Genomic DNA, 11985 nt, shown 5'->3' on the forward strand with positions numbered 1-11985 from the left:
ACTTTTGTAGACTTTATTTTTCTGGAAGTATATGTGACATGAATTAGTGGCCCTTGTTTTTTGAGACAGTTGAATTAAGCTCGACCTTTTGTGGAAATTTTAAATATACGTGACACGATATCCGGGTTAGAACAAACCCCACTATCGTTCTGAAGTTTGACCTTTTATATGTCGATCAAGCAAAAGGATTTGAGAATCATCGTTTACACTATCGTGACCCAAGATGTAGGCCGTTTCGTTCTCTATCGTCTTTTTCTGGCTCATATGGAAAGTTTAACCTTTTTCTACGACGAAAATATCACTCGGTCGTGCTACGGACGTGTCAAGCGTAGCGCAGTCATCGACAAAGAAAGGACAGTCACAACTTAGCGAAAGTCATACTACCAATTAATTCTATGGTAGAAATTATTCCAAAATGTATGCAATCGCTTGACTAGATAAACGAAAACAAGCACAATTACTTATTATGATACATTTAGATGACTTAGAGTTTATCCACAGTCTTCTATTCATTACTATGAATTATTGAATGCACTTGATGATACTCCCGTAACGATTTTGACTTAAAGAAGGGATTCCAAATCATGATGAACCAAGGGAATTATATATGCTGTAACACTTGTTACTTTAGATACTAGCGTGTCAAATAGGTCGGTAAAACTAAAAGCATAGCTGAAGGTCCATGGGTGAAAGTATACCGTTGTCAATACAAGGTGATGATAGTATTAAAGCTTTTCTCAAATAACCAACATCTATCTGGACAGTATTTTTACAGAGGAAAGTAGATGTTAAAAAATTTCAGTCCTAATTCACCTTGCCTTATCCAACGATACCGATCATAAGCGAAGAGGTCTTTAGAATCTTATAATTAACTCGACAAAGACTTGTCACGTAAATGTAGCATGACGGGCCTCAAACGCTTGTTTATTCAGCTTGGAATCACGTTTTCAGGTTGAAAAGACTACTACCGATTCATTTTCTCTTTTTCATATCCCTCAAGAAATATCCTTATAGCATATAGGGAAACGAGGAATATCTACAACATATCAGGCTATCCAATCGACAAGCAAAGCGCATCTTAATCGCTGAAAGGTAATTCGAATTAGACCACCCACACTTGTCTGATATTTTCGAATTTTACGCTCCACCAAACCTAACGATCGAAGTTTACAAAACGATATTTTAGGTCGCATTTTGACAACGCTATTAACCATAACAACCCCACAGTTGCTAACTGCACCGTCGCTCACCCTTCTGTCTCACGGTACGCAAACAACTGATTGCGATGACATCATGGATCTCCAACCTACACGTACCTCCCAATTTCATAGATCGCGCTCTAACTGATATATCAGTCAACTTAACATATAAGACTGTATAATCATTCTTAAGGACTTCCAGAACCAACCTATCTAGTTTTGCCACTCTTCCTCCCTTCTAATTGGAAATGGCCTCGATCTCAGTTATGGGACTTGTGCCAATTTCCCATCCACACTGCTTGAAGATTATGGATAACTGGCACCCGGTTAAACTGTTACTAAGTGTTCTGCTAACCGACCTAACCTCCTGGAATGAGTGAACTATGGTTCCGAAATAGTCTAGCTCGTAGCTGAATTCCACTAAACGTATTCTCGACGATTTGGAACAGTAATTTAGTGCGACGTATTGGCATTACCCTTTCGCCTATGTGACTTTCGTTCCCCATCACTACTGGGTATCGTTGCTTAAAATATTTGTCAGTCTGCATTCAAACTGTTTCTCATCCTCGTGTTTCGGTGCCGGTTAGTATGAGATGTCGAGAATCCGTTGATTTATTTGAAACCCCTGAACTCCATTGATCTTTCCTAAGCTTCTAGTTTGAGTCACAAGTACACAACAGTGCTGTTGTTACAACTGTTTGGATATTACATCAAGCCTCTCAGAATAAACTTAACCCACACGGTCGACTAAGTGCTTAGTTTATTGTTCGTAAACTGTACTTCTGACCATTTTTTCAGAATTAGTTTTAAAGGGTCTTCCTTCTGTGACTTTTATGGGCCCGGCAAGTCACAGACAAACGCGTGTTTACACTTCAGGATGGAGTGTGAGAACATGTGCGTTGGAGAAGCAGTAGTCGTGAATCGAGTTTTAAAGACGAGGTCTGTGTTGAGTCGATGTTGGGGGTCATCGGAAATTATCCTTCCTTATGATTACAATTTTCATTTTCTAAAACTGAGTGGTCCTTTGTGTATGGTTATTCAATCACAACATAGAACCTATACGCATGTACATCAGTCCAGGTTCCGATACCCGATTAGCACAGAAAAGTGAAGTCAGACCAAATCTCAGAATAGTAGAGGTAGTTACAATATCAGTGGTAATAGGAATTCACGAAAAGGAAACATAAATTAATGAAATGAAAGCAAAAAGTTATGAGGAAGTTAAAAGCTCAGGATTTGGGAAAGACGAAGAATGGATGCATCTGAGCCATTGCAAACGATTTCGAGCCATATCATTCAAGGTCTCTAACTACTGGTTACGACAATCACGTGAACCCCAACCAGGTAGTCTGTACCTATCAACGCAGTTCAATCCAGTTGTCAGTGACTTCACGGACTGATGCAATGTTTTGACTTGACCGCCCCTAGCCTTCTTGCAGGCAACCTTGCACCAGAGAACTTCGCCCGTCGAGGTAGGCGGTGGCTAGGTATACGTAACACATCCCAACCACATAAATTGATAAAAATTGACTACTTCGTCGATCGATCTACCGCACTTATCTAGTACTCTTTCTAACCGAGCCGCCTCGCAGCTAAGTGAAGCGGCAGATGCTTTCAACTACACTTCCTATCGTTGGTTTAGGCGATGACGCGAGCCAATCCTGAAGTAACATTCCAGATTTGTAGAGAGTATTGTATCCGATAGTTGGAACAGATGGTCACTTCTGTCCATTTCTTGGGCCCTCACTGATGAACTCGCCCAATTGTTGCTCAACTTGGTTTTCATTTTCTACTTGGACGTGAAAACCCTATTCAGTGAAACTATAATTGATGAACGACACTAAAGTCACATTGAGGACGTTCACTTATTTAATAGGGCTGAGTGGGGGTTATAGGCCAGTGTGGGGAATTAAGATTATGATTGACAGTTGATAGTGAGGGTTAAGAACTAGACTTAGGGTTTTCATCCAGAACTGACATCAGCTTAAATGCCAAAACGCTTTCGAGCTAAATGGATGTCGCGCTGAAATCCAAGACCTGTTATTCTAAATCTCATTTGTCCGTCCATAAATTATAGTCTTGCCATCCATTCTATGATTGATCTGTCAGAGAGCTTAGCTTTTTGAAGCTTATTGGACCTTCTATAAAACTCGCTTTTTTTCAACATCGGAGCTGTGGTCAGTGAAAGCTTAAATAGCCAATCGGTCTTCTAGACTGAGTGCACTGTGATTCCTAATTATGTAGCTTCTTGTTCACTTGTATTTACTAGTCGAAAATGGGTAGCAACTCTGTTTTAAGCATTTAAAACAACTCATAAAAGTTAGAAAATAAAATGTGCTTTATCAATATGAACAGAAATAAACATAAAATATTAGCTATTGAAGGAAGAAAGACAATACTTAACAGATGTAACTGTAAGCTTTCGGATAACCGGATTTCATTATGCCTTCGAATAAAACAGGAACGGAAATGGGAGCAGAATAAATACAGATTTCATTTCGTCGATTTCACATTTTAAAGGATTACAAAGTATCATTATACTAAAATATTGAAAAGAAAATAGCATATATCACGCTTGTGAATATTACAAATATTGTGGTACAATTAACTATAGTTAGCACCACATTAATTACATGTAGTTCCCCGTATAACTTGTGGTTTACTTACTAATGCCGGGAAAATAGCTACGCATGAACCATTTAAATTTTATCTTCCGGTAAACATAATCTACAGTTTACATCCAATAAAAGACATTTCAATTTATTCGCGAAATCGTCACAATATTTGTTGAATTGCATTATATCACGAGGGTGTTTCGTCCAGAATTTGTGGAAAGAATAAAATGTATAGCCTGTTTCAAAAACGATAGGAAAAAGAATGTATGTATAGTAGAATGAGCTGGTTTGTAATTAAACATAAAAGGATTCTACTTCTTACAATTTTCATGGATTTAGCACAATAATCAGGGTGTCAGAGTGACCAGTAAAAGCATTTCTATTAATTTATACCAAAAACATTACATACCTATCACTTACAGCAAGAAGGATTTTAAATAAAAAACAAATCAGTTGATGAATAGGTCAATTGTAGAAAAATGTACAAAACTACTTATCCAAATCATAGGATTAATCTATAAAGTCACTTTGTTAGTTTGAACCGTCAAAACTTATTATAGACGGATCATATAAAACGAAATTCTTGTTGTCATAATCAAATGATTCTGTTACCACTATACAATACAATGATGTGATAAGTTGAATACCTTTATGTCATCAGATTTGTTGTGAAACATTTTCACCTTTTAAATTTTAACAAATAGTGGATGAAAATAGCTACTCGAACAAACAACAATCAAGCTTCATGTTACATAAGAAATCTATCAACACACACAAGCGTTGTGCAATGTTGTCTTACAGTATGAAAAAAAACACTGTGACAATGAGAGATACACCGGATTTTCGAACAAAAACTTGGTTTGAACATATATATATATGCCAAATCATTTCTAATTACTTAACATTAAGAGTGAGCTCAAACGGGTCGATGTAAAACTTTTGAAAGGAAAACTAATGAGGTAGCTTTAATGAGCTAAAGAAAGTTGCTTGATATTTTGGTAGTTTTTCATTTCTATCAGTTGAAGATTTGACTTCGGTTTTTTTGTGAAAGCAGAAACTTTTAACATTAACTGTCAATCCATTTTTAGTAAAACTATTAATGGTGAACAAAAATAATTTCAAAACGATATATTTAGACAGCTATAACTTATTGAGAGCTTTTCTTTTTTTTACCAATTAAGCTAAGTGATCACCGAGTACTTTATTCCAAAACAAGGATAATTAAACTCTACACAGTACGAACTGTAAACAATAGGACGTTAAATTGATTATTCGTGTTATTTCGTAACCAAATACACTAAATATTTTCTTCATAATATTATTGTGAAGAAATTGCAGAATTTATACACAGATGAAATTACGTATGCTTTAGGTCAAAAAGCCTTAGGGATACTCTTTTATAATACTTGATTACATTGTTATGCCTTTTCATAGGGATATCTATTTATTAGCAATATATAGTCACATTGGTGAAAACTACGATCTCATGAGAATGAGGATTTTGAGGTTCTTACTAGTAATATAAAGCTAAAATAATCAACAATATACACTTCTTACACGAAGTATCATATGTTGTTTAGAGGATAATCGATGAATATTGAGCACACAAGACAAAATTGCATAGTGTAATGCTTTTTTAAAAATGAAAACTAAAGCATGTGGATAGAATGACTTCAAACCGCTAATTCGACTGCTGCAATATTCCCTAGACATACAAATCTTATTCAACTTAAGTAATTATTAATTCCAGATTTTCCAACGATGATTTTAGGAACCGAATCTATTAGTCTATCAAACCTCATTTTAAACAGACTGACTAGCATTACCATTTTCATATGTGCTAATCAGTGTAAGAAGATTTGGTTATGTGCAGTGTTGTGCTCTTTTAAATTAGCCTTTAAATGATTACTAAAGAGAGGAGTATTGTCGCTTAGCTTTGTGAAGTATTCATTTTCCTTATCTGCTTTGACTCCGTATAAAATACCTTGGTATCCCGTTAACTAAGACTATACGTTGCAGCATGAGTTTTGAAACTATCACATAGATCGAATATAATTGCTGAATGTGTATGTTACTATAAAACCTGCTTGAAGTACGAAAAATATTTGCTACCATACCTAATCAAATGTAGTCTTAATAAATTCGGAATTATGAGTAGCATGTGCCGGACTTACTAATTCGCTAATGTAATTAAGTAGCAAACGAGTGATCAATAGTTAACTAACAACCAGATGTCCTAAAACAAATAATCATTAAAGTTCAAGATGTCAGTAACTGCTCCTTAATGGTATTTCATGAGTCATCAGACATTTTCCATAAACATATAAGCGTAATAATCGAACTTGGAAACGTAGATTTTCTGGGTGGGTGCTAAGCCGTGGGACAATGAGTTACTGTACAAACGTAGTTTAGGAACTCAACTGATAACTAATACATAAACGGTCTTGGACTTATTTCAATAACCAAGAGTTGAACAACAAACTAATAATATCAGCTTTTGAAAAGTGAAGTTAATGCACGCAACTCTGCGAATCTATAAGTGATTACTAAGTCACAAAATATGAAGAACTTAGGTAGATAAAGGTTTTTTTGCTCAGAATTTATCAATGTCACCCGGTCTGAAAACTGCCAAAATTACGTTTACTAACATATTGTCACATATCTAACGCTTTCATTGAGAAAATAAATTAAAAAAACCATATCAGGTTTTATTCAGTCGACTAAAAGTAAACTAAAAATGAGCGGCATCGAAAGTGTAAATTATATATATATCCCACTCCACGAGGAGTAACAGGCGTAAGTTTTAGAGTGGAACCCTATATGTTAGAATACATTATTTTTAACCTGTACCAAAGACTCAAGCCCCACTTGTGCTATTTTATTTTGAGTGGTAAAGTTATATCCCTACTCCGAAAAATTTCAAACTAACGCCAAGTAAATAAACACGTACTTTATTAATAGGTTGCAGTACTTTGTGCTACGTTAAGTACATGGTTGCCTTTGTACTTAGATATTTTAGGAGTGACTACCATTCTTCTCATAAGGAAATTGAGGATGTTAGACGACTCTCTGTGTTCGATCATCGCTGTCTCCGAAGGATTGCTGACATCCATTGGCAACACCATGTTAGTAATGCGGAGGTTCGGCATCGTGTGTTCGGGCACAGAGATGATAATCCAGTTGGTGTCACCATCTTGAAACACCGACTTCGGTGGCTTGGACACGTTCTACGAATGTCTTCCCAGAGAATTCCACGTCGTGCATTGTTTGCTAACTCTGGGTCTGGCTGGAAGAAGCGGAGAGGTGGTCAGTGTATGACATGGTGTCGTGGGATGAAGAAGAGCTGCAAAAGACTGGCTTGTGTTAGTCCTTCTCGACTCCCTGGCTAAGGTCCGAGAGATGGTGCGACGCAGTGGCTAGAGACGTTATCAGATATGGCTCAGAATAGAAGCCAGTGGCAATCCTGCTGTAACTTTCTTTTACTTTCTTCATAAAAAATGGTTGTTTCTTCCTTAACTGAAAGAATTCTTCCGATTGTACTTTTCCATTTCCCCCATTATTACTATTATTATTACACTACCTTACACTGATCTGTAGTCGTTATTGTTCTTTTTTTCACGCTCCTAACCTTTTTTCTCTTCGAATTCTCATTGTTTTTTGTGGCGCATATGTATTTGGTGCCCTCTTGCTTGTACCAATATTTATGTGTTCAAATAAATAAACAAATAAATGTAGGGAAATTACGAAAACTAAAATGGTAGCACCTACAGTAAAACTCGTTGAAGTCTTGTATGCTGGCTGATGAAGACATATTATAGAATTGATATTTTAGATAACCCTTCAGCATTAAGTTGTACGACAACTTCGTCAAGTGGATACCAGTTACAGCAAATGGATACCTGATTGGTTGGAAAGGAGTTAGTGTAATCAAATAACTTCTTAGAATTTACCATTTGTTAGGACGATGTGATGCCGATAACATACTTCGCGCTAATTTTGTGTGTGATTCTGCGAAGTACCTATGTAGGTATAAATTCAAAAGAAAATACTATACAAAGAAAAGTACAGCACAATTAATAGTAAGGATTTAGGCAGTGTTATTACACTGATTTAAGCTCTATGGTATGTGTTTTTACTTGAAACATGAAACAGTAATAACAAATGAAGCCAATGATGTAGCAAGTTTCCTAGGATATATATTCATGATGAGGAATATAACTGGACTGAACAAGAACATAACACAAAGCCTTCTAACCATACTATAGGTCCTAAATGGTATATGGAAATAAATTTGGAAAAGATTCTATCAACCATATCTTCAATATTTATTAGAACACGTAAACATTGGTACAAGAAGGCACCAAATATGTATGCACCACACAAATCATTTGATTTGTGTGAGGGCTAGGGTACTGCTCGAACTCCCAGACCGAAGCAGTTGGTTCTCTTGGAGAACCACTCCCCGAGCCTTTTAACTAGAGGTCTAATCCACAAGGCCCGTGGTAGTCGGTGACCAACAATAGGTGTATACGCTTTTGTTTCCTCAGGATTCGGGAGTCCATATGCACTATTAGTTTGGAATTAGGGCTTTCCAACTCCCCTAGATGGATCTCTCATGTCCACCAACCCAATTCAGTTTTAACAATTGTTTACTTTCGTCATTTTAAACCTTGTAGTACGGGTTTAAAAAACACAATCACTACGTGCAGAAACGACAGAAAAAAACTTATTCACCCCATAGATGGAGATAGCGAATGCTAATCTTACTATGTTAATTAAGAGTTCTAACCCTAATGAAAAAGTGGGTGACCATAAAGATTTAGTCTATTATTATCAGCGTAGAACCTGCCATACACTTGAACGTGACCTTGTGACTCTGGATACCTATGACTAACTTGTCGAATCTAATGTGGACTACATAAGTGTAGATTTTACATAAAAATAAGGGATTAGTAATGCTGAATGATAAGACTGAAAATCGTCATACGTTGATCGCTTTCACATATATCAGTGTCACATGAGCAAATCAGTTACTTTACACGAAGAACCTTTAAACGTCATTAAGATGAGTTTTGAAAAAATATAATCACTAAATTTATGACTAGTTTTGACCAACTAAGTACGACTTACACAAGATTTTCAAGAGACAGTATACCCATTCCGCGGAAATCCGTCTCGGGGTTCTCCGTCTGAAATCCAAGAAGAGTCCATTTCTCTCCATTACGGGATGACAATTCGTTTTGAGAATCAAGACAAATCCATAACTACAAAACTTCAAGTCACTTATGAGAAAAACTACCCTTGAAAGTAATTCGGAGTGATAGTGATCATCTGAATTAAACGCAGTACACTTCGAGGCATCCAATGTATTTATTAGTTCCCGATAAGAGTTGATTTGACTGATGCAGTACAAATAATCGGTAGGAAAACTGGCATAAGTTTGTGTATATGATAATACTTTGGTTGATCTTTTAGATCGATACGCTTAGCACTAATGACAAGCTGCACATGTGACTTAGCATCTGTACATTTTCCCAAAAGCAATCCATTTTGAATAGATTTATTTTTTGAATTCCTCAGCGAGTTTTCTTTTATATACAATCAACACAACACTCAAGCTAAACCAACCTATTCTGACAGTTCTGGGTGCTCCTTTCGGACAATCAGCAATTATGCGACTTAGTTCACACCTCCCTGTTACTAATCGAGAAATATACTTTATCATAGGACGGAAAATTGAATATATCACCTGAAACAAGTAGACAAATATGTATGTTAAAAAATTCATTTGTAGGAGTTGTTTGATGGTGATAACCGGTTCAGTATGATTTATATGTATCTGGTCAGCAAGTTAGATGAACGTTTGAGTTGAAATACACTAGTCAGTGGATGTCAGAGTAAAAACGTCAAATCCTTTCGAAGTCGCCCGCCGTTGTTTCAACGACCTTGAACAACCTTACAAGAGGTGATCATTCCATTTTTCAATTATCGTTGGTTTGTAGGTTTGTATGAGTACTAAATTCTCTCATGTTGAAGTGGTTTTTTGCTGTGTTAAAAAGCACAAAGCAACTGCCCAAAGCATTAATTTAGCCTTCTCTGTTTTGTAGTGTATACTTTAGCTCTATTGTTGCTTCGTAACTTGATCTGTGATTCGATTTGCTCTAGTGAAACTCACAGCCTTCGTTTGATTTTTACATGAGGTCGAGAAATATGCTTTATCGTATGACGGAAAATTGGGCATATCGTCTGAAACAAGTAGTACGACGAGCTTCAAAAGACAACAAGCTACTGAAGATGACACATTTATTTTGGGGATTTATTTACCGCTACAATACCTTGAGGAGAAAAGACGATGACTCTCAAACAAACACTCCAAAAGGAATAGCAAGCATATCCAAAATCTTCATGACGAGCCTATTTAAACGGATTTATACGTTTTCGTTCTCATCTTGCTAAATTGATGCGCATACATTTCCCCGTGGTGGGTAGTCAAGCTACTTGAATTCACAAGTTCTAGTTAGTTTGGTAATTATTTGTGGATTTACGTACCCTCGAATCTGAACAAGTGGGTTTGTGTCACGGTAGCAGGGTTTCTGTAAGCAATAAGTATCACCTTACGAGTCAAGAGGTTGGTTCGTTGCAGTGGAAAATAAAAACTCCAATACTAAGAGGAGACCGTTGTCTCAAGAACTAACTAAATAAATAAGCTGATCGATCGCCAATGCAGACAGTATGAGCAGGCCGAGGTGAAGGAATAGAGATGGGGATAATAGCAAGAGTTGATAATAGGCGAGACAGAAAGTCGTCAATAATATGTGATAATGATAACAGTAGGTAAGTTACGAAAAACTCATCAGACAGCTTACCCAAGCGGAAATGGTGATCCGTGGGTGAGCACGAGTTTTTCAAGTCTCCATTTCAACCAATTCACTGAAGGGGTTATAGTTATTTTGACCCGAAGAGCGTTTCAAGTGAAAGCAGCTCTCATTGAGAAAGTGGGAGCTATCTGAAATTTTGCCTTTCGATGTGCAATTTTTCAAAGGTTGTGTCGGGGAGCATTATAGTGGTGTTTTAGTAGACTGTTCGTGATAGAGTTGCTTGATGTACATAGTATGTTCGATGCCATCATAAGATTACCTATAATTCTCCCACACCTCACTGGGAATAATGCTGTGTCGGAATTGGTCTTCGCAATAATTATTCTTTAGCCCTATCACCCACTTGGTTGCTCATCTCTGTACTTGACCTAAGAGATTGATGTCTGTTTCGAAGAGATGGAGGAAGCGACTTTATGGAAATTGAGTTGAGGTCTTGAGCACATTTTAATCAATATGAGAAACTATTTTGGGGTGATTGCACCAAGATGTCTTCTCATAAATTGTAGTGTTGCATTTCCATCGACTGCAACCACAATATATTTTAAAATAGTGTCCTTGATCTTTGTGGTTGCTGGAACAAGATCACGCTCTGAGGAGACTAGTGCGCGCGAATTTTATTAAAAACTTTAGTTGTTAGTCCACCACGTGGCTGAATGTTCGCTACATGACATTCTGATGGACTAAATTTCAACTAATAGTCCTTTTGAAGATATGTTTACCACCTTATAGACCTTCACATTTAAGTATTGTCAGAATGTACGGGAATCGACGAGCTAAATGTGTCTGTGAGATCATTTATGAAGATCAAGAAGAAAAATGCGATTAAAATGGTTTCTTTTGTGACTCCTAAAGTTAAGATCTTCAAGCTGTTTGGAATTCTGCACAAATTAGTGTTCAACACACGGTTTTCTGTGTGATTATCGTGCCCGAGAAGTTTAATGTCAGCGTAACCCATCTGTTCAAATTTTCCTATATGCATCAAAGGCTCCAGAGAGGTCGAAGAATATTACGCGAACCGGTGTTTTTGAAACCAAAAGGTTGTCCAGCTCTATCATGCTGTGAAGAGATTTCGAACTCTTGAAAATACCTTCCAGAATCACTTTTTAGCTTACCTGAAAGGAACAGATTTGTCAATCTGTTACCGCATTCTGTGATTGGTGCATTCATCCATTATCTTCGAAAGTGTTGGTAATTTGGTGAATCATCCACACCAGTTTTTTATTTCTCCTCGTTTGAATATCGGAAGGAATCTCCTGACTTCATTCTTCCGAAAGTTCCTGTGAACATGTACTT

The 11985-nt window shown here is 36.8% G+C and overlaps 1 protein-coding gene across 2 annotated transcripts; it reads right to left on the minus strand.

Annotated features, from left to right (window-relative positions):
* Nucleotides 1–1273: 1273 nt before the first annotated feature.
* ELMOD1 (ELMO domain-containing protein 1) lies at nt 1274–9753 on the minus strand. Of its 2 annotated transcripts, none has more exons than XM_051216379.1 (7): nt 9564–9753; nt 9443–9530; nt 9114–9402; nt 8945–9078; nt 7765–7833; nt 6765–7713; nt 1274–4050 (listed from the first exon to the last, which is right to left on the minus strand). In XM_051216379.1, exons 1-3 carry the CDS (start codon nt 9600–9602, stop codon nt 9188–9190), a joined length of 342 nt encoding a protein of 113 aa, XP_051066967.1. In that variant the 5' UTR covers nt 9603–9753; the 3' UTR covers nt 1274–4050; nt 6765–7713; nt 7765–7833; nt 8945–9078; nt 9114–9187. The 2 variants fall into 2 exon arrangements, with proteins under 2 accessions (XP_051066967.1, XP_051066966.1); XM_051216378.1 differs by having other exon boundaries at nt 7583–7713; nt 9114–9243; nt 9273–9402; nt 9443–9753.
* Between the last annotated feature and the right edge of the window lie 2232 nt (nt 9754–11985).

Source organism: Schistosoma haematobium, chromosome 4 (assembly GCF_000699445.3).
Source record: "Schistosoma haematobium chromosome 4, whole genome shotgun sequence".
Classification (NCBI taxonomy): domain Eukaryota; kingdom Metazoa; phylum Platyhelminthes; class Trematoda; order Strigeidida; family Schistosomatidae; genus Schistosoma; species Schistosoma haematobium.

Coding starts and splice junctions, on each gene's coding strand:
- ELMOD1 (XM_051216378.1), bottom strand. CDS start 9,602: ATGAATTTTTTAACATACATATTTGTCTACTTGTTTCAGGTGATATAT. Junction 9,244..9,272: donor GATCTAAAAGATCAACCAAA/GTATTATCATAT, acceptor AACTTATGCCAG/TTTTCCTACCGATTATTTGT. Junction 4,051..7,582: donor AGACTTCAACGAGTTTTACT/GTAGGTGCTACC, acceptor TTTTTGAAACAG/GCTATACATTTTATTCTTTC.